The 22784-nt window shown below is 40.9% G+C and overlaps 1 protein-coding gene across 5 annotated transcripts in view; it reads left to right on the forward strand.

Moving 5' to 3' along the window:
• stxbp4 (syntaxin binding protein 4) overlaps positions 1 to 22784 on the forward strand; it is a 56201-nt gene that overhangs the window by 27750 nt on the left and 5667 nt on the right. For 3 of the 5 annotated variants that reach the window (XM_088069922.1, XM_042508466.2, XM_088069921.1), the window contains 9 exons: positions 60 to 142; positions 1200 to 1296; positions 2628 to 2752; positions 5463 to 5552; positions 5706 to 5771; positions 11833 to 12012; positions 13930 to 14046; positions 14476 to 14525; positions 18526 to 18662. In XM_088069922.1, coding sequence (XP_087926048.1) covers positions 60 to 142; positions 1200 to 1296; positions 2628 to 2752; positions 5463 to 5552; positions 5706 to 5771; positions 11833 to 12012; positions 13930 to 14046; positions 14476 to 14525; positions 18526 to 18662 — 945 coding nt within the window. Of the gene's footprint in view, positions 1 to 59; positions 143 to 1199; positions 1297 to 2627; positions 2753 to 5462; positions 5553 to 5705; positions 5772 to 11832; positions 12013 to 13929; positions 14047 to 14475; positions 14526 to 18525; positions 18663 to 18814; positions 20638 to 22784 lie in introns of those variants that run through there. The other 2 variants (XM_088069924.1, XM_088069923.1) reach the window with 2 other exon arrangements.

The raw sequence follows: 22784 nt of genomic DNA on the forward strand, positions 1-22784 counted from the left end.
TACTGATACTTCTGCTGTACACAGTCGAGATGTTTATGAGGTTTTCTGTGTGATTGCAGAGCCGACCAGCAGCCAGCAGCCCCCTCACAGGAAGTGTTCCCTCGGCATCAGCTGTCGCCTCAAACTGGACAGACTGGAGCAGGTGAGTATATATATTATGCTTTTATTTTGAAGGTCTGCCAGACTCTCTGATATCGCGTCTGTTTCGCTGAAGATTTCAGTCCTCAGTGTTTTTTCTTTCACCAGTATTTCTGAAAAATGATCTTGCAGAGCATATTAATGCCAATTTTGTCTTTTCACACAACAAAATGGGTCGGCATGGTTTGATTTGGCACGAGCAAAAGAAGACATGGAGAAATTATATAACTGATGGGTTGATTGACAGAAAATTAAACTCAAAGCAGTTTTTTTTATATTTTTATTCATAGAATAGTTAACTTACAAGGAAAAAACACACTCTGGTTCCAGCTTCTCAAACATAATGATTAGCCTCATTTTTATTTTTGTACTCATTTATTTATTTATCTATTTATTTATTTATTTGTAAAATTATTAGACATGTATTAAAAGCATAGGAAAATTTACAGAAAATATAATTAGAAGATTTACATGTTTAAAATCACCCCACATAAATGTGAACACATTTGTATATGAGCACTTTTTAAAGTCATTCTTTTATTCTTTTAATCTTTTTGTGCTAATTTTGAGGTAATTTTCTGTCTTTCTCTCTCTTTTTTCAGTTTTTAAATTTTTCACATACTTGTTTTGAGTAAGTTACTTATTGTCTTCTCCCACTGTTATTAAAAAAAAAAACAGTTTGCTCGGGTTTTAAAAGGTTAACAAACTTGTATTTATGTTTGATTGTAACGAGCCTTGTAGGTCAAATTTCTGCCTCGGGCCACAGCTGTGTCGTCCTCTGAAAAACATTTTATCTCCACATCTGGTTATTACGATTATTATTTATGACTTTCTTTCATTTCTCCAGCTTTGAATGACATTTCCTGATTTCCTGCACCTCAAACACGGGGCTTAAATTTGAAGATAACAAAGTTTTGATTGGATGGTGGCATCATGCATGTTCATGTTTGTTTCAGGGGCGTCACCACTGTGTGTATTGATCTCTGTGTGTGTGTGTGTGTGTGTGTGTGTGTGTGTGTGTGTGTGTGTGTGTGTGTGTGTGTGTGTGTGTATGTGTGCAGGCTCTGGATCTGCTCGGTCTGAAGCCCACAGACGCTCAGTGGCAGGCGATCAGGTCCAGACTACGAGCCGATCCGGCGGGGACGGTGGCCTTCACAGGTAAGACGGATCACTGAGTCCCGAATTCACCCTGAGATAAAACCACCTACAGTCACATTTATTATTTAACCCTTTAACCCTCCTGTTTCTCCTGCTTTCACTAAGTGTCCACGTTTCTGCAGTCAGTGTTTGTGATGTTGATTTAACCCTTTGAAACTTGGACCGCTGTCACTTTTTTTGTCCTGCATTTAGAAGCTTTTCACAAATATTTAAACCTACAAACTTTGAGCAAATTGGTTTGATTTTTTCAAAAGTAGAACGTCTGGCTCAGAAAAAGTCAAGAGAACTGTTTTTATAATTATATATTTGAAATTGTTTAACAAAATTATTATAATTTTTAACCCTCCTGTTATGCACATCAGTAATGTTCCCAGATCTGACTGACTCAGTGCATGTTTAACCATCTGAAAGTAGTATTTATTTTCTCCATAAACATTATCCAGTTTTATTATATTTTATAATAGTTTTATATATTATTTATTATATTTAGTGTAATCAAGTTTGTTTGTTTATTACCTCTCATATATCACTGGTTTACTGATGAGAATGCACTTGTTTTCATTAACAAATAATTTTCAAACGGGTTTTTTTTCTGTAAAATTGTAAAAAAAAAAAAAAAAAAAAATTTGACAAGACATTTTACAAATTTGTTTTCAACATTTTTCAAATAGTTTGTCATGTTGATTAATTCAAACAACACAGTTCTTGTTTTCTCAAATTGACCCTTTAAATTCTATTTACATCTTAAAATTAAACTTAATTTTTGAACAATATTTATGTTTTTTTTTCAACAGGAAACCTGAACAAGAATGAGAGAACATTGTTTATGAGCGTCTGTGTAGTTTCATGCTCCAAAAATTATTAAAAATATTTTTTCTGTATTTTTAAACTTTGAAACGGGTCAATTTGACCCGCAGGTAATTTGCTTTTTTTTGTTTGTTGTTGTTTTACTTTGCCTTTTTTTGAGTGCTATTTTTTTGGTAATTTTCTTGTACTTTTTGGTCATTTCTTGCTGATTTTTGGTAATTTTTTTTCTTAAATTGCTCATTGCCTTCTGTCCATGTTTTTGGAAGAAATCAAGACAATTCGCCAGAGTTTCAAAGGGTTATCTTCTGAGAATCTGATCTGAAAACAGCATCTGAACATCCTGAAGCAAATGATAAAACACATATCAGACGCACCAACTGATTTGTGAATGCGCTGAGAAAATTTTAACAGAAGCCAAATGGCACATGCAAATAAAAACTGTGTTTGTGCGTGTGTGTGTGTGTGTGTGTGTGTGTGTGTGTGCGTGCGTGCGTGCGTGCGTGCGTGCATGTGTGTGCACGCAGATTTCGAGAGCCTGATCAGGGAGCTGTTTAAGCCTCAGCTGGAGGAGTTGGCCGTCAGTCAGCCGGGGTCGAGGTTAACGTCTGAAGACCTGTTCAGTTTGCTGGAGTCGCTCACCGACCGGCGGGTAGGAGCTCACTGCTGACCTGCTGCTCGCTCAGAAACCACAGCAGAGTTCAGTCGCCTTAAAACTCAGCAGCTGGTTCTGATCTGATCAATACGGGACGATTACGTCGACCATGACGCCCGATCAGTGTTCAGTTAGTTTTGTTTTTCCAGCTTCAATAAAAAGCAGCTCACAGCCGCTTAAACTTAGCTTCATCCAGATAATCTCAAAGAAATGCACTAAAGTGCAAGTAGATTCTTTTCATGAACATTATGACTTTGTTCTCATTAAATTTCTCATTTATTTTTGTATTATTTCAACTACTTTTTGAAGTAAATAAAATGAATTGGTTCATCATAGGTGCCACATGCACATTTACAGAGGTAACTTCCCCAAACAAAACGTGTTGGCTCAGCAGGGAAATTAGAAGAAATATGGAAAGCAATAACCATAAAATTGTGTAGCATGTGACTAAAAACTGACATTGTCTTTAGATGTGAGAAGGTGTCACTTTTTAATCTGTTAAAAGTGTTCTTCAGTTTTCTAAGCACAGAAAATAACAAAAGCAAAGCAAACAGGAGAGTCACGGAGGGTTAAACAGTCGCTCTAACGAGCTCCTCTCTGCAGGAGAGCTCACGCAGGTGAAAACCATCGCAGCCCTGATGACACAGCAGAGTCATCGCGTGAACATTTAGTGCTTCTTACCCCTTAGGGCCCACTTTAATATTACACACACTCTGTGCTCTGTGCACAAAATGTGCTTTTCAGAATCAGGCTGTAAAAAATATTATACATTAATATTACTTTTCTAATTTTATTTTTTATATTTTTTAACCAACATCAGTCATAATCATACATTTCAAATATTCATAATTCATAAATTTTTAGAATTTTAAACCTTTAAATGCCAAGTTTTTTTCATGATGCCACTGTGTTTTTAGATGAAAAATTATGAATTAATTTTTAATTATAATTAATAATTCAATTATTTTCAGTATATTACATCCAAAGAAGATTTTTGTCATTTTAATGACACAGTCTGGGATATTTGAGAGTGATTAGCAGCAACATTGATTGTGACAGTGCACCTGTGCTCAGATCCAAAGCATGCAAAAACAGCAAACAGGCAACTTGGAAAGAGATACTCTGCAAGTTTCAAGAACGTAGGAAAAAGGTGACAAGAAAGTTAAAAATGAAAAAAGTAGTAGTTTTTATTTTTAAATAAAAGTTGTAAGAAAATTATAAGAAACTTATTTTGGGAAAACATCAAGAAGGAAACTATCATTTTAAACTTACAATTTTATAATTATATGTTTAGAATTATTACTTTTTTCCCTTTTCTTACAGGTCATTTGCTTGTTTTTAGTTTGTTTTGGGTTTTTTTGATAATTTCAATTTTGATTTTTTTTCTCACTATTTTGGGGTCATTTCTTTTTAAGTTGCTCTTTGGGTAAGTTTTTGTGTTAAGAAAGAAATCAAGGTTTGCTCTGGTTTCAAAGGGTTAATGTAAGAAAAACAATGAATAAATAATAACAAAGAATGATAATAAATCAGAGTGTCTACATGCAGTACGTGATAGGAAGTGACATGCTGAGCGTCATCACGTCTCTCTCATCTTCATCACGTGTGTTTTCAGCTGGTGTGATGTGCTGCTTCGCTGCTCAGAGTCACATCGATGTGTTTCGCCCGACATCGACCTGCTGACACGTGAACCGTCCAATCAGCAGGGAGTAAAGATTTGCTGCTGCGCTGAGGTCACACAGCATCGATAATAAATCACAGCCGGAGAGCAACTACTAGACATGCTTTTATTCTGAAAAAATCATCACCATGAACACACACACACACACAAACACACACACTGATCTCACACACACGTGACACAAATTAACCCTTTGAAACCTGGATCAACAAACCTAGCAAGAAATTGCCTGTAAATTGGGAAAAACATGATAAAATAATAATAATAATTTAAAAAAGATCACAGGGAATTGACTTGAAGATTAGCTGCTGGGAGCAACTGGATCTTATTAAAAAGAGGGAAGAATGTCCAGAAAAGCATCATTTTATAATTATATATTTAAAACTTTGCTACACAAAAACATATTTCACTGCACTTTTGACACTTTCTTGAGGTTTTTAATTTAGATTTTCTTAATTTTATTGTTTTTTAGGTAATTTTCTTGAAATGTTTTACTAATTTCCTACAATTTTTTGGCCATTTTTTTGTCAATATCGTCATTGCTTTTCTCCTGTATTTTTGGAAAAAAAAAACAACTCAAACTGAAAATAGTCCCACTCGAAGTCACTGTTTCCTCTTTTGTGTTTGATACAAACTACAGTGAGCAGCTGTTTGAGAAAATTACTGATGAAACCATAAATCTGTATAATCTGAGCATAAGCACCCGACTGTTTCTAAACTAAAACATGTCCAAGTTAAGACAAGTTAAGATTAAAAGATTAACTCATTATGTACAATTTAATTGCATTAACACATAACTGCAGACATCCCTGAAAATAGACACAATTAATAGAAGAAACTCTTGTGTCCTGGTGGTTTATGGCTCCACTCAGAGACTTAAACTCAACAATATTTCTTAACTTTTTTTGAATAAATGTATCCTAACGTGTTTTCCACCATCCTAAAGTCATTAGTGCACTTTTTTATTTTTATTTTTTAATGTGAGGACATTTAAGTTGCATTAAGAGTTAATTTGTTTTCTGTGAGCAGCCGTCGCTCTCAGACTCGGAGGACCTGGAGGAGATGGAGAGGCTGAGGAAGGAGCACATCGAGGCCCTGAGGGAGATCAAGAGGCTGCAGGTAAAACCCCACACACACACACACACACACACACACACACACACACACACACACACACACACACACATACACACCTGTATCTCAGTTTAGACGACATATTTCCCGTTGACTCGTTTGCCTCCTGCTGATCTCCTGCTTGCTCCTCCTCCTCAGGAGCAGCTGGTGGAGTCTCAGAGAGTTCACCATCAGATGGAGGAGGAGCTCAGCAAAGTCAAACAGGTGAGTCTCACCTGCCGCAATGACACACGCTAGTTAATTATGCTGCTACTTTCATTCGCTCGCTCCTTTTTATTTTAGTGCTGAGACTTTTTTGGGACGAGCTCACACTGAAACACAATCATCTCCTGCATCAACAAAAGAAACACAAAAAAATCCGCAGCAAAACATCCGAAACGAATTGACTACATGAGACACCAGACATTCACAGCTGATCTCGATAAAGAGCCCTCCGTCTCCTCTCCCGGGCTTTCCAGATTTTCTCCTTGTGAATCTTGCATATTTACAAATGCAATCTTTTTCTTTAGTCTTACTAAATAAAGCACTGAGCAGCACTCAGACTTTTTAATGCTTTTTTGGACGACATGCTAGACAATAAAAAACTTAATATTTAATATAACTGTTGTATTTAAGTACAAATTCAAGGACCATACATTTGAGTATTTTCATATTATTCAACTTTATACTTACAAATGTAGAGAGTCATTAAGATCAATCTCCCAAAAAGTGTGCTGGGCTTTAAGGCCAATTTGAAGCAGTGGCCAAACTGTGTACAAAAATGTCCCACGATGCCATGGGGCACCAAAAATATTAATATTATTTATGAATTATAAGTCATGTCGATGTGTGAACGCTGCAGTGAGTTTATCGTGTTTATATAGTCAGTTTCACCTGCAGAGAGCGTGTGTGTGTGTGTGTGTGTGTGTGTGTGTGTGTGTGTGTGTGTGTGTGTGTGTGTGTGTGTGTGTGTGTGTGTGTGGGCAGAGTTAAGGCGGACTCACACAGCAGCAGGCTGACAGTGGGAGGAGTGGAAGGCCACCGTTGAATCTTTTTTTGGGTTCCTCTTCGTGTGTGTGTGTGTGTGTGTGTGTGTGTGTGTGTGTGTGTGTGTGAGTGTGTGATGTGCTTCACAGCTGAAGGGTCTCAGCCTCTCCGGCTCCCTCCCACTCTCTGCTGCCTCTCAACTTTTATTCTGTTGCATAAAACGATCGATATCCACATTTAGACTCGGCTCACAGATGCAGCAAAGACTCGGCCGGGACGTTTCCTCTCTGACGGCAGAAACGTTTCATGTTCACACTCTTGTTTCGTACGTCGTGTTCTCAGTTTGATGCGCCTGCATGCAGCTGCAGTCTTTCATGCACCTGTTGTGTCTCCTGCTGTTCTTGTCAGAGGGTTTACTGAAATGAATTTGGTGCAGTTTTGTCCCTTAAAGCCGGAGGTTCACAGTCAGAGGTTTGGGACAAGATTTTCTCTAAAATAGAGGAAGTCACCGTGGTTACGCCCAATGATTGATGAGTGGCAGCGTTAGCTTTAAAGCCACGAAAACACACAAAAAACACATCTATCTACGGAAAACAAAGCAAAAACAAAACAAGCAAAAACAAGAAAACCAGCTCTGTTTCCTGAGATATTGAGATAAATCAGCTGTTTTCACGAGAAAACAAGATAACGACACAAATAAATCATGATCTCGAGAAAACAAACGGAAATATGTCGTTAATACGAGAAAACAAACGGAAATATGTCGTTATCACGAGAAAACTGAGAAAATGAAATGTATAGAAAGATGTCCTTTTAGGGCTTCTGTACTTTTAGAACCGTAAATTGCACCGTATTCGCTACATAATGACGTAAAAATGTTATCGTGTATCCGCCGTTTGCAGAGTTTTATAACACCAATATTTTCCTGGCAATTGCTGCGGCTGCTGATGAAATGTGTGTGTGTGTGTGTGTGTGTGTGTGTGTGTGTGTGTGTGTGTGTGTGTGTGTCTGGGCTCGTATGGTTGGGTAACTAATGGTTCCCAGCATGAGCTTCTTCACTCCAGCTGTGGCCTCGGGGGGTCTGCGGGGCCCAAGAGGCCCCCCGTCTTGAGGCCTGACCTGCAGCTCTAATGAGCGAGCGTGTCTCCGTGTCACTGCGTCTCCGCTCTGCACTAAAGACGACATAATGGTAAAAAAAAAAGCCCCTTGCAGTGCACGCGCTGCACAGAGTGGCGGCTAAAGAGCGGCGGCTGCTGGAGGTTCAGTCTGAGTGCTGACCTCACTCACAAGTGACATTTACATCTGTGGCACTTTCTGTTTTGTTTGTGGTTATATAACACTGACGTCTCTGCCTCTGAGACGCCGCTGTCACCAAAAACTGCCACGGAGCCGCAGAAACGCCGCCTTCAGAGGAGGGAATATTAAACGCACTCAGACAGTGTGAAAGCAGACTTATGGTCTGTGCTGGAAAACTAAAGTGGACCCATATTTCCTGCACCGTGTTCGGACTGCACTCCCATTACAGGCCAACATTTTTGCGGGTCACATGATTCCCATGGGATTCCCAGAGATGGGGGTCGATTTCACTATTAATCACGTGACTGAGACTCGACAGGGAAAAACGCTGCCAGCAGCGGGACTCGCTGCCGGCAGCGGGACTCGCTGCCGGCAGCGAGGACTCGATTCGTTCGTTTACATTTTTCTTTTACCATTACAGCTGCGTAGATGGATGGCGCTGATGGCGTTTTGTTTTTGCATGCTGGCGTTGATGGAGCCTGCAGTTCAGTAGGTGATGTCACTTGATGTCAAACTGAAGATTAATAGATCGATGTTGCAGAGTAAACTTTTAAGACTGCAAAGATCTCACAGTCTGCAGGAGGAGAGTTTTTCTTTTACTTTATTATGGTGACAAAACGACCAAATGCCTTCCATTCACCGGCCCCCTGCCCAGTGCCCATTTTCACCACATTAAACCAACACCGCCCAGCCCGACTCAAACATGTCAGACATACAAATCAATATAAATTTCAGCTTTTATCTAAAACTTTAACTGTGTGCTTTCAAAAAATTGAACCTAAACACCAGGAAGAAAAAACTGCAGCTGAAGCGATGGAACAGTCATCATTTATCACCTCAAGACTCTGAAGTCGTGATCAGCGTTTGATCGCTGTGGACAGTCTGCTTCTGTTATCGCCCTCTATCTGTGTTTCTCATTCACACACTCACACACACACACACACACGCTTTTTTCTTGGAACAACGATTTGGAGAATTTTGAAATTGCATGTCGTCCTGCTGAGAAAAGTGAAGCAAACAGATGGACTGTTCTCACTCTTTCTGTTTGTGTGTGTGTGTGTGTGTGTGTGTGTGTGTGTGTGTGTGTGTGTTCGTGCATGTGTTTTTGTCTGTGCATCCATGCGTTCGTGTGTGTGTGTGTGTGTGTGTGTGTGTGTGTGTGTGTGTGTCATTGGTCAGAAATAAACACGTATTGCGTGCACTTCATGTGTGTCCTTTTAGCTCTCTCTGCATATGACAGCATTGCAGGAGAGTGAAGCCGCCAACATCACTGCTTCATTGAGTGTGTGTGTGCGTGTGTGTGTGTGCATGTGCGTGCAAAGGCTGCATAAACAATAACAGAAGACACTGGTGGAGAGCTGCTTCTCTAAATGTTGTTTTAATGAGAAAATGAGTGGTAATTTGAAGGCAGGAGAGACTCAAACAAAGACTGAATCCTTTCTTTGGCAGCTAAGCAGAGAAACGTCCACACTCAGTCAGTTATACGGAAAAGTGCCATCAGTGTGCAGCCAACCAATCTCATCCCAAGTGGTCACATATCGTCGCTTCAACAGTGGACGTCTGCATCTATCAGCTCGATCTGAGCCCCGACTCGTCAAATACATCAGCTCTGACGGTGCTTTCGGTGTTTGAGCTAGTTTAGCAACGCGGCTGGATGGCGTCAGATGACCACGCGGGTGGCATCACTTGACGTGGCCGGTAATAACATAATAAAACGAGTGTGCTTACGGTGGGGGGGTGGGTTCTACGAACAACTGACTCGTGTGCAGCGTCTAGAGTTCGCTTTTTATGTGGATGTGTGTGTTTTTTTCTTCACTTCACCATGAGTCTCTTTTGCCTAAACCTCACCGTCTGTGACTTTGTTGCCTAATTTTAACCATCGTGGCGGTCCGTGTTGGTCTCCATGTGCTGTTGTGTAAACATAAAGACCGTGCTGCTTCATCCCATCATTTGCATTTGTTGACTTCACGGTAACGTGACCCCAGAGCGTAAACAGCTGATGCAGAAGGTCACTGACGGACAACGTGACGTGGTAACGAACGTGTACCATCACGACGGTTAGCTCTAGGCAAAATAGGCACATGGTAAAGTGTAGAAGTAAAAAACACAAATCTACATGGAGAGCGAACTCTGCACTGCCACAGGAAAGTCCCCTCCTGCCCGCCCTGTACGCACACTCGTGCTCCTTTCATTACGTGGTTACCGGCAGCGTCCTTCAGTGTTTCGTGCACACGCAAAGTTCCATCTATCCGTGTTCTTAAGTGATGCCGCCCATGCATCCGTGTTGCATGTGGACATGCCTGCTGTCCCCCAGCGAGTCATAACAACGCCACCGGTTCTGACCGAGCACGTTCTCGTCGACGTACATTACAGAGCGGACGTATTTGACGAGTTCGAAGTGAGAACGGGCTGATTTCTGCAGGATGTCCCGTGTCGTGTAGTGATGATTACCGAATAAAGTACCAGGTGGTCCACAGCTCTTACAGACAGAAACCCAAACACAGGAGTGAAATGTGGCATAAAACCAGGACATGAAAGTGTACAAAAGTATGTGGCCAGCAGTCGTACTCTGAGCAAAACGTTAAATCATATAAACGTTTGTGTTTCCGTCTCTGTGTCTTCAGATTTAATGCTGAGTCATTCTCTCTCTGCTGCGTGACAAAACTCACGACTCGTTTGTAAAGCCTCGTTATCTTTTACTACCTGCGAGGATCGCTTTACAGCGTGATGCGAGCCGCGCTGCGGGAGCTCCGGTGTTTGCAGGGTTAGAGTTACTGGCTTCCAGTGTGCCTACAGTAACTGGGAGTGGTTACTTCCCAGTCAAGAGGGGTTACAGTGTCTTCGCTGCTGCTGGTGTGTGTTTCAGTTATGTAACTTCCACTGACGGCCGGTTTCCCTCCCGGCCTCAAACACTCGCTGTGAGCTGGAGCTCTGTTCCAACCACATGGAGCGAGTCACTGGTTTCACTGGTTTCACCACCTTAGACACACTTAACCACATTCATAGTGATTAAAGATAAACCAGCAGAATTAGACATTGCATTACAAAAACTATTGATGACTTTTTTAATCATGTTCAATAATTGAATGACTGGAAACAACAACAAAAAACAGTTCACATGATGGTTGTTTCGCTCTGTAGGATCGACAGGAGTTAACCGTTTAAAACTTGAGCAAACTGATTTGATTTCTTGCAAAAACACGGGGAGAAGGCAATGAGCAAATTAACAAGACACGGTCCGAAAAAATTAGCAATAAATTAGTAAAAGGTTAACAAGAAATAATTTTTTTTTTTTAAAAAAGCCAACAAGAAAAAAAGAGGCAAAAATACCCCCAAAAAATGTGCTAAAAAAAATAATAAAAATCTATGTATGTAAATATTTTTTTCTGAAAGATAATTTTAAATCATATTCTTAATAATAATAATAAATATATAATTTTTCCAGACATTTTTTTATTTGCCTGTTTTTTTGTTTGTTGCTTTTTGTTTGTTTGTTTGTTTTTAAATCGGGCAGTTTTTTTGCCACCACCTTTTTTTTTTCTTTCTTTTTTTTTTTGCTATTTGAAAGAAATCAAGCCGATCTGTTGAGGTTTTAAAGGGTTAAACAGCATGTAAAAGGTGTCTGTGCGCAGCACAAGAAAACTTGTGTCGATCCAGGTCTCAAAGGGTCAGCCAGAGTTAACTGGTACACATTACATTACTGCTCCGGTGTCCTGAATGATTCCTCTAACAAATGTCGGTAACCTTATCAAAGACAGAAATATGCTGAGCGCTGACAGGCCCGCTGGGCGAAAATCTTCATCACGCTAATTCGCCCCGACACCAAGAATTCAACATCACCGCTGCAGCACCTTCAGAGACGAACGGGGGTCAAGGAGCTCTGAGACCTTGAACGCAGCGCCGATACGCTGCTGAGTAATCTGTTCACTTGTTGAGCTGTGATGATGAATCTCTCCTCTTCCTCCTCCTCCTCTTCCTCCTTCCTCTGCAAACCTTTGTGCAGGAAGTAAAACTGGGAGCGGAGGAGAGTCGTGCTCTGAGGACTCGGATCCAGCTGGCCGAGGCGGCTCAGAAGCAGGCGAGGGGGATGGAGATGGACTACGAGGAGGTGATCCACCTGCTGGAGGCCGAGATCGCCGAGCTCAAGACTCAGAGGGTGGAGCCTCCGCCGCCGGCCAATAAGGTGACCGACGGGACTGTTTGGTCAGAGCTAAATTTGAGTTTGTCTTTAGTTTAGGTTCACCAAAACAGATTTATTTTTTTTTTTTTTTTTTATTTTTTAATACATTTGTAGATTGTCTCGTAACGCCACCAGAAACCGATTATGTTCCAGACACACACACTAAAAAATAAAAAATAATATAAAATAAATAATAAAATTAATGATGGATTTCTACTCTAGATACACTCATAAATAAGCAAAAAAAAAAGATTGGGAGGCCTAATGTGTTTTTTTCCCTGTTCATTCCAGTGGACGAAGAATTTAAATGCAGAAATCACCTAATGGTAAAAAAAAAGAAAAGAAAAAAAAGACAATAATTGTCCTAAATAGACCTTTTTACAACAAAAAAAGGTGAGGTTAAGAAGTAAAACGTTACTTTTTTTAAAACCATTTTTTTCATCGTGATTTGTGAGCGGCTTGATTTCTTTCAAAAACATGAGAAGAAGGGAGTAAATAACTTAACTAGAAATGACAAAAAATTACTAAGAAATTAGTAAAAAGTTCAAGAAAATTACCACAAAAACAAAGAAGAACCAAACAAAATCTATTAATTTCAAGCACATTTTTAGTTCCTGACTCAAACTAAAATAAGACAAGTCAGTCATGTAGTTCATGTTCAAATCAATTATTTACAAGCTCAGTTAGAAAATGTTTTGTTTCGGTCTTTATGCTTCTTTAAAGAAATTATCGATGCGCTCTAATGCAAAGTCTCATTTCCCAGCATCCCTCTCTGACTCCGTTCCCCCTCCGTCCCTCCATGTTTTGTTTCTCCCTCCATCCTCAGCGTGAATCTGGGTCAGCGTTTCTGCTCCGTCCTCCTCGCTGACGTCGCCTTTCTCTCCATCAGGTTATTTTGGTAGAAATCTGGGTAGCAACCTGCAGGTCAGCAGCGGCGGCGGCGGCGGCGGGCTCGCTGCTGATGGCGAGCTGAGACGCCGCAGGCCAAATCAGCTTTTACAGATCAGCAGAAATCTCTCTGCTGTAAATATTATGACAATGTGAAAACAAAGTGCTGACTCAGGCTTTTTTATTTTTACGAGGAAATCCTCTGACAGTGTCAGAATATGACGTCCACAGTCATTAACAAGAGCGACCCTTCAACTTTGCACAGTTTAATATTTCAGGGGTCAAACCAGGTGTTTATAGCGGTTACATTTCGAAAAATCAAGTATTAGAATACCTTGAAAAGGTGCTCAAAAAGTCGAATTCAAGTCAACTACATGAGAGAAGAAGGTTTCCATTAACCATGAGGTGTTATTTCAGGCGACTTTCAGGAGCTACAAGAGCTGTTACTGCATCACATAACTCTGAGAAGGCTGAGCGGATCGTCTGGAAGTTTTGAATCCACGATTTCACGAAGGAATCGTGGACTACATCTCCCAGAAATCCCTCATACGTGGTCGCTCCCACATATAAGGGGCTCGCCTTTCCATCACGGCTCCATAACACGCCTACATGGCCTTGGATTGGAAATAATGACGGCTAGTGCGGTGGCTGCAAAAGAAATAAAGCTGCTGATGTTTTGAACATCGGTTGCCATGGTTACTGGGATGTTATCACCAGAGAAGTTACAGAACATCCCTCAGTGGAAACACAGTCAGCTCTACGTTGAGTTTTTTGAAAATATCACAAAGTTTTGTGCAAATCTGTGACGGAAACCCGTCTAGTCCTTTTATATTATGACCAAAGTTTTGTCCAATTAGTCATAAAAATGTCTAAAAATAGTAAAAAAAAATTCATCACCACTTAAGAAATTCATGTTCTTCCAGATGTTCAGTTTACCATCATGACTTCATGCGAAATGAGCAGAGGCGCTGCAAAGAAGAATAAAACGTTTACTTTGTTGTTCTGTTTTAATGTTTTTTATTTTGGTTTCAGGAGGAGACGGAGGAGCTGAAGAAGAGAGTCGCCGTGCTGGAGTGTCAACTACGGAAGAGCGAAGCGACCAAAAAGGGGTTTGAGATGTCAACGGGGAAACTGCTGAGTTTTGTGGAGGTAGAAACTTTTATTCCTTATTTGTTCATTTATTTGCTTTACCTGAACGCTTTTTTCATGTTATTACAGATTTTTTTTAACCAAAAACAAGCATAGACCACCTGTTACCCGCCGAGCAACGTTTTATAAATGTAATAGATATTTAGAAATCATTTATAAATGTCTATTACAAGTCTATTTGTCTTTAGATGTTTAGATTTATTTGTCTTTACTGAATTAAAGTTGAAGGATTTCATCATCCTAAATATTCAGGTTTGACATATTTCAGAGATAAAACAGATTCAGATCACGACAACCTCAAACGACATTTTTCTTCTGCAGGATTTTAGTTTGTGTCGTAATCTTTGATTCAGCCCAAAGTTAAAGAGAAATGAATCAATAAAAGCACATCAGTCATATTTGTTTTTGTTTTTGTTTGTTTTTCCGCAGAACGTTCAGGAGTTCCTGCTTGAAAGTCACGGACCCACAAAGAGCTACAGGTACAGTGCGTGTGCGTGTGTGTGTGTGTGCGTGTGTGTGTGTGAGACACAAATTGATGCGACGGCTATGCTGATGAGTATGATTTGCTAAACTGGTTGCCGTTAGCAACCACCAGCTCTGCATCTCGTGTGTGTTTTCAGGATGTTTTAGTGTGTGTGGATTTATCAGTGTGTGTATGTGTATGTGTGATTCTGTGTGTGTGTGTGTGTGTGTGTGTGTGTGTGTGTGTAGGTACAGATGTGTACTCATGTGTACACATGAGTGTGTTTTTGTGTGTGTATTTCTGTGTGCTTTATTATATGTGTTGTTTTTTGTGTACAGCATATGTAATAGTGTGTGTTTACAGCAGTATACAACATGCTGTGTGTGTTTTCAGTGTGTGTGTGTGTCTGTGTGTGTGTGTGTGTGTGTGTGTGTGCGTGTGCCTGAGTTCATGATGTCGTTTGTACAGTGTTATTTTTGTGTGTGTCTGTGTGCGTTTGTGTGACCAACCGCTGGAAACACATAATGAGAGATCCTGCAGAGAGCAGAGCCCATTAGCCCAGTTTACACACACACACACACACTCACACTCACGCGCACACACACACACTCACACACAGCGTGGCCCACTTCGGTGCAGGTGCAGCAGCTCCTGTTAATGGTCGCCCACAGCGCGCGGCGCCGTTATGAAACGTCTCAACCTGTGAGGTCACTGACGACACCACAGAAGAAGAAGAGCAACAGCTGTCCATACATCCCTCCGTCCCTCTGTCCCTCTGTCCCTCTGTCCTTCTGTCCTTCTGTCCCTCTGTCCCTCCGTCCCTCTGTCCCTCTGTCCCTCCATCCCTCTGTCCCTCTGTCCCTCCGTCCCTCTGTCCTTCTGTCCCTCCGTCCCTCTGTCCTTCTGTCCCTCTGTCTTTCCTTATCTCTCTTTCAGTTTCAGCGTCCTTCGTTATTATTTTTGCTTCTTTGTTTCTGTCTTTCTGTCCTCCTCCACCTGTCTCTTTCTCCTTCAGTCCATTGTGTTTTCATCTTTCTTGTCGTTTTTTATTCTGCACGTTGTTTAGGTTTTATTTTGTTTTCTTCCGTCTTTCGTTGATTATTCGTGTTTTATTGAAGTCACATTTCTTTCTTTCTCTCCTCTCTTGACTTCTGTCTTTCTTCCCCTTCTTTGTTTCACTTCATCCTTCTTTTAAAAACTTTTCTTACTCTGCAGTGCTTCCTTCCTTCATCATTATTATTTCATTTTTACTTTTTGGACCATCTCCCTAAATTCTTCCCATCTTTTTCTGCCATTTCTCATCTTTCCTGCTTTTTTTGTCCTTCCTCTCCTCCGTTTTGCTCCCTCCGTTCTTTCCTGTTAGTAATCATGGAGGGTAATAGTGGCCTCTTCTTCAGTTGTATGTGTAACGGCAGGATTTATTCCTGTAATAAATGTCTTCCTCCGTATGTAACTCGAGCGAGTGCACTCTGTGAACAATGAGACGAGTTATCAGCGCCTTCTGCTCGGTTGTGTAAGTCACATCCTGTAAATCAGGTCAATCGGTCATGTTATTAAGTCACCGAGCTGTGACGCCTCCCGCCAGGTTTCCTTTTATTTCGCTGCAGGTCAGTGGGACACCTCCACTCGTCTTTCATAACCACTAGACCCCCTGCTCGTCTTTTCTCTCTTTATTCACCTGTCCGTCCCTTTCTAGGCCACAAAAAAAGTAGGGCCAACCTACATTTGGGTTCACGGAGGGCAGCGGGCACGAGGCGCCGCTCCTCTTTGTTTGGGCGCTGCTCGTTACCGACGCTGAATATCACTGTCATTAAAGTCATCGGTCGCCCTGAATCCAGCGACACGTGACAGAAAGAAACGTCCTTCAGAGGAGAATAAATCACGAAGCACAAAGAGGATCACCGTGTCTGAGCAGCGGGCTCGCCGTTTACCGACGGGAGTGTGAACCCGCTAACAGCTGCAACCATGGAGACGCGGCCACTTCTGCAGCTTCATAAAGTGTTTTTAGCTCCTGCATCAGTCAAACACGTGGAGGTGTGAGTTTATTCATCAGGCTGTGACAAACCGACCTCAGCCGGCAGCTCCGCCGAGTTATTTAAAGCTTTTAGTGGCTCCTCCGAACCTGTAAACCGACAGGAGAGGCTCTAACGAGCAGGAGGCCGCTGTTTTTAAAAACACTGTCTGTTTCTGTTTGTTCTCAACACACAAAAATGTTTATTTTAACGAGTAGATTTGGTTTTGTTCATGGTGCTTTACTTGCTTCGTGATTTGATGTAAAAATGCATCACTAGGTAAATGCAGCACGCCCCCAAACATCGATCAGCTGATCCCATGCTGCATGATAATCAATACTGACGATTTAAGTGCTCAGTATTTAACACGTTCTCATCACCTCGTCACAGACCACAAACCAGATCTTTTTTTCTGCTTTTAGGGCACCAAACATCTGTGTTTTTAGCAACGCATCCCGGAAATTTATATTTTTAACACAAAGTTATGAAATTCATGTTAAGTTACTGCGGTTAGGTTTTTTTAAAAAAAGAAAAATTAGGATGCACCTTAAAATTACTCAAAGTTCAGGTGAAAACAGTCCTGAGCGGAAACTCATCCAAAACCCCAACCGGCCTCCTAACTGGACCGCTCTGGGTTTTTTTATTCAGCACGTGATCGCAGCCTCCCAAAATACATTAAACATGAATTTCTGTCATGAAACCAGAGAAAAGAAAAAAAGGAGAAGTGGAAATGAGTTTGAACAAAAGCTGTGATTTATTTACAAAAATCAAGAAAAGAAAAAAGCAAAGTGACTTTCAACACTCAGCTGCCTGTTCGCTCCTTTACTCCTGAAAAACTGCAGACTCCTCATCAGCTGACTGAGCTAGTGAGGAGGAGCAGCAGGAGGAGGAGCAAGAGGAGGAGCAGGAGGAGGAGGAGGACAGTGAGAAGGAGGAGGAGGGGGAGCAGCAGGAGGAGGAGCAGGAGGGCAGTGAGGAGGAGGAGCAGGAGGACAGTGAGGAGGAAGAGCAGCAGCAGGAGGAGGAGCAGGAGGGCAGTCAGGAGGAGGAGGACAGTGAGAAGGAGGAGGAGGGGGAGCAGCAGGAGGAGGAGCAGGAGGGCAGTGAGGAGGAGGAGGAACAGGAGGACAGTGAGGAGGAAGAGCAGCAGCAGGAGGAGGAGCAGGAGGGCAGTCAGGAGGAGGAGGACAGTGAGGAGGAGCAGCAGAAGGAGGAGGACACTGAGGAGGAGCAGGAGGACAGTGAGGAGGAGCAGGAGGACACTGAGGAGGAGCAGGAGGACAGTGAGGAGGAGGAGGAGCAGGAGGACAGTGAAGAGGAGGAGGAGCAGGAGGACAGTGAGGGGGAGGAGCAGCAGGAGGAGCAGGAGGAGACAGTAGCACCCCTCACAGAAAAAAGTGGGAATTTTTAGCCAAAGCTCGATCTCTTTTCTAACAAAGTGTTTTTTGTTTTTTTGTGCCTGAAACGAACCACATTAACTCTTTAAAACCTTTGAGCTCTTTCAAACTCAGACAGCCAGCAACTTATCAACACATGGCCCCAAAATTAGCAAGAAATTAGTAAAAAAAGAAAAAAGAAAAGAAAAGAAAATTACCTGACAATAAGCAAAACCAGGAAAATACAATATATAAAAAAAAGAAATAAAGAAAATTACTTAAGAAGTGCTGGAAAAAAGAGTATTTTTCATTATATTGTTTTCTGTAACATAATAATAAAATATTTTTAAATTATTATAATTATTAATATCGTTTGAAGGACATTTTTCTCTGTTTTTTAAAATAATTTTCTGATAATCCTCTCTTTTTAAAATGAATTTTTAAGTAATTTTCTTGTCACATTTTACAATTTTTTGTTGCAATTTGTCCAACTTTGGGGATTTGAATCTTTATTTGGCAAAACCTTGCAGGTAAAGATTAGTAACGGTTTAACCCTTTCAGGCCTCATCCGAAGGCGAAATAACCGAGTGGTATTTCACCGCTGATTCCTCCGTCTCTTATTTTGCAGCTCCGGAGACGTTAAAGTCGGCTCGTCGTCACAAGGCCTCCCTCCTCGCTACAAGAAGAGTCCCTGGACGGCGGCCACGCTCGCCCAGGAGGCGAAGGAGCTCACGCGGACTGTCAGAGCCATCCTGGAGGTCGACTGTAAGTGATCTCGCCTCCGCGCACGCCGGTCTGCATGTCCTCCTCCTCCTCCTCCTCTCTGTTTCCGTGCCGCCCCGCATGCGACTCCCACCGGACGAAGCTGAAACCAAAGTGATCCTGCCGCTGAGAGCTAACTGTCCTCCCCGTTTCAGTGCTGACCTTCTAGAAGATTCTTCCGTCAGCAAGAGACGTCTGCGGGACGCCTCCAGCCATCCTGAGCTCGAGCTCAACTCTGTCCTCCCTCCTCAGCGACTCCTCGTCTCCTCCTACCTGCCAGCTGTGGACTCCCGTCTGAACTCTGCATGAAACTGTTCTGTTTGCACATTTATCTCTGCACATCTGAGTCGTCAGCACCCGCCAGTCAGCGGCGTCGCTCCAGTGTTTTGACCTGAATTACATGGAAAAGAAATGCATATCAAGAGCATAAAAATGTACATTTTACTGTCGGAAACAGAGCGTGAAATATGTTTCTACGGTTAAAACACTGGAGGGAGATCGCTGTGAATCAACAGACTTCGTGAACGCTTCAGAAATTTTGCCCGTTGGTCACTTTATCAATCATGGGAAGACAATAATGGCACCAAATCTCTCCCCTGCCTCTTAAATTTTCAATTTTCATTTAATGACTTTAAAGATTTGATCTGTCTCGTCTCTGCAGTAGAAAGATGCAAATACTTAAGAAATTTCTCACGAGGTAGAAAACCTACAACTACCAGAATGCACTGCGCTGCATCAGACCAATAAAACGCTCCCGCTGCTGGGTGATGTAATGCGGACTGGTCCGCGTGAAACCCGATCTGTATTTTCTTAAACATGTCGAGAAAACAGAACTTGCAGATCAGCAAAGTTTAGCATCAGCGAGATCCTCTTTGACGTGATCGTGTTCAGATTAACTTGTTTTAGTGAAGTCGCTAAAACTTAAAAGAACGAGGTCATTCAAATGGTCATTTTCAAGTTGCAGCAACTTCACAAAATTAAGTTGAAACAGCTACATTTCAAGTAAACTTAAATGTAAATATGAATTAAGATTAATAGCTGACTTTTACTTGACTTTTTCAGAGATCGGTCCCAAAGATTCTTGAAAGTGAGATTAACTTTTTCTGTTATGAATATTTCTTTTATGGTGGTTTTAAATTTGTAAAGTTTTCATCAAGATGAGAAAAGTGATATAATAAAAAAACTGTCTTCATCATAACGTAAAGTCTGTAAAAAGCGTGAGCTTGCAGGAGAAACACTTCCGCACAAATTCATACTGCGAAATCAAACTTTTTCGCCGTGTGCGCCAGGTGAGCAGCTCCTTTTCAAGAAATAGGCAAATCTTTGAGATCTAATTGTTTTTAAAATTATGTCCAAAACTCTCGTCAGATTGGTTAAAGTGATTATTGGGAAGAACTTCTGAAGCGTTGGCGTCGTCGTCCAACCCGACCTCCGTCTGTGTAGCATCAACAAACACCTTCATATATCAGCAATATAAAGCAATATCAAACTTTGACGTCACTTCATGTGGTCGCCGTTTACCGTATTTATCCGTCCAGAGCGAGTGAACTAAACTTACCGTAGCTTCCTGTCAGTGTTTAGCTTCGTGTCTGAGAGGCCGAGCGCTCGTGTCTGTGCAGTAGATTAGCCGAAAAAATCAAACGGTACGAGCGGAGGAAATCCCGAAAACCTCCACAAGCAGGAGGGATGAAGGAGTCTCGGTATTCGTATGGGAATGCGGCCTTCGTGGTCGGACACCAGCAGGACGGTCTGGACGCTTTAGTCGCTGTCGTGATGTTTGGAGTTATTTGCTGTTTGTTCTCCTTTTTTTTTCTGGGTAAATATTCTAAAAACAAAGTACATATCATGAGAGGAGAAGCTAAAACTGTGTGAAATTTGATTGTGATTTCTGGATTATTTCACAGTTGAGCTGCTGGAAGAATCTTTATTTAACCGGGCTGTGACTGATATCACGAAATAAACGTTCAAAATGTAAAAATTAACATGGTTTGTTTAAGAAGCAAAGACTTAGAAAAGCAAATTTTAGTCTGAAGAGTGTTTTTCATTTTCAGACGATGGAAGATCGTCATCAGTGCGGTGCTGCGAGAAACCAAACAACGAAAAAAACACACAAACAAACAAAAAAACACACAAACAAACAAAAAAACATGAATTAAACTGTCCCAGCTGGCCACCAACAGAGTTAATATTTGAATGAATTTAGGTTGTGACCAAAATTCAATGTCAAGTCAATGTCTTTATCACTCATAATTATTACTGAAACCCAAAGCATAAAATCTATTATTATTATTAGTAGTAGTATTAGTAGTATTATTAGTATTATTATTATTATCATGATGTTTTGTTTTTCAGTAATAATTACATAATAATACAGTTTAAATAGCTTTTTTTCTCCTTTTTTCACAGCTTTTGAAAAATAAATTTCCAAAAACATGCAAAGAAGGCAATGAGCAGCAAGAAATGACTCAAATACTAGCAAGATATTGGCAAAAATTTGAATAAAAAAAAGTATCAGGAACAGAAAATAACCTGAAAAAAGTGCCAAACTAAAAGAAAAATAATTAATAGAAATAATTATTTTTTTCTCTGTAATCTAATTTTAAATATATGATTACATAGTTCTGAATCTGATTTCTGATCATTTTCCTCCAGTTTTATTTTAAAAAAAAAATTTCAAATGATTATCTCTTTCTCTCTCTCTCTCTCTGTATGTATATATATATATATATATATATATATATATATATATATATATATATATATATATATATATATATATATTAGCAAATTTTGGCAGTTCTTTGTCACCTTTGGAAAAGTTCTTGCAATACATTTTAGGCTAGGTTACTAATTTCCTGTCTTTGAAAGGTTTTAAAGGTTTAAAATCTTGTTAAATGTGTCAAAATGCAGCTAAAAAAGAGCTGAATTCAGGTTTCAAAGGGTTAATATTAATGTTACGGAGCTTTCCAAGCAGCGTATAGTCCAGACAGGCTGGTGGGAGTTCATTAAAAATAAAAGTTAAAGATCTCTTTAACATTATTCCCTGCTGATGTATATTTCTGAATCGATGCTGAAGCTCTTCAGCACAGTTTGCTTTCAGCCGGCAGGATGTGGGTTTTTGACACAGTCACCTAATTTCCCTCCATCAGTGGGCGGACGTGGGCGCAGTTACATAATTAACGGCCGTGATTCAGGATCACAGAGACGTCCTCCATCATTCACAATGTCCTGTTAGAGCTAATGAAGACGGAGACGCAAAAAACACAAGTCACACAGAAAGTAGGTCAGACTGATCCTGCTGGCACAGTCTAGTGTGTGTGTGTGTGTGCGTGTGCGTGCGTGCGTGTGTGTGTCACCTATAGCTCGTTTCATCACAGCTCTGGTTGCCTGGAGACGTGCTCTGCTTTTAAAATTGTAAAGCTTGTAACTGCAGGAACCTTTGTCTTCTCCATTCACTGCCAGCTAATATGATCAGCAGAACATCTTCCTACACACACACACACACACACACACACACACACACACACACTGTGGCGACAGATTGCATTAGGAGCCATCAGCAGAGTCTGAGCTTCAGCAGTCATAATGCGACTACAATGCCTAAAAATATTATAATTTTTAGGTTATGATGAACGCCTGTCTGGGTGTTAGAGTGTTTTTTTCTTCCTCGTCGAACACATTCGCCGCCACCTGATTAATGTTACACAATAAAAAGCCTTTTTTTTCATTTCCAATGACTCACAGCTCATAACATTTAGAAATAAGTGGATAAAACCTGCAGATTCTGACCTTTAAAGGTTCGGTGAGCCTTCGCTCCAAGAAGAGACGCTGTGCTCTGTGTGAAGAAAACTGGATTTTAAGATTAATGTTAGTGCAAGTCTGCAGAGCTGCAACCAAAACGATTAAAGCAGAATCAGAGCTGAATTTGAGCTCGACTGACGGAGAAAACATGCCTCTGAAAAAGAATTTGAGGCCTCATGTTTTATTTAGTTTGCATCATTTAAAGCATTTGTCTGCACAGAGCAATTTTATTTGGGGACCATTTGATTAAATGTGCTTCAAAAACAGGAGAGCCAAAGTCGAAAAAAACATAGTAATACTTAAAACGCGAACATTAAAAGGAGA

This window comes from Plectropomus leopardus, chromosome 19, assembly GCF_026936395.1.
Source record: "Plectropomus leopardus strain MGB_pleo_1.0 chromosome 19, ASM2693639v1, whole genome shotgun sequence".
Classification (NCBI taxonomy): Eukaryota; Metazoa; Chordata; class Actinopteri; order Perciformes; family Serranidae; genus Plectropomus; species Plectropomus leopardus.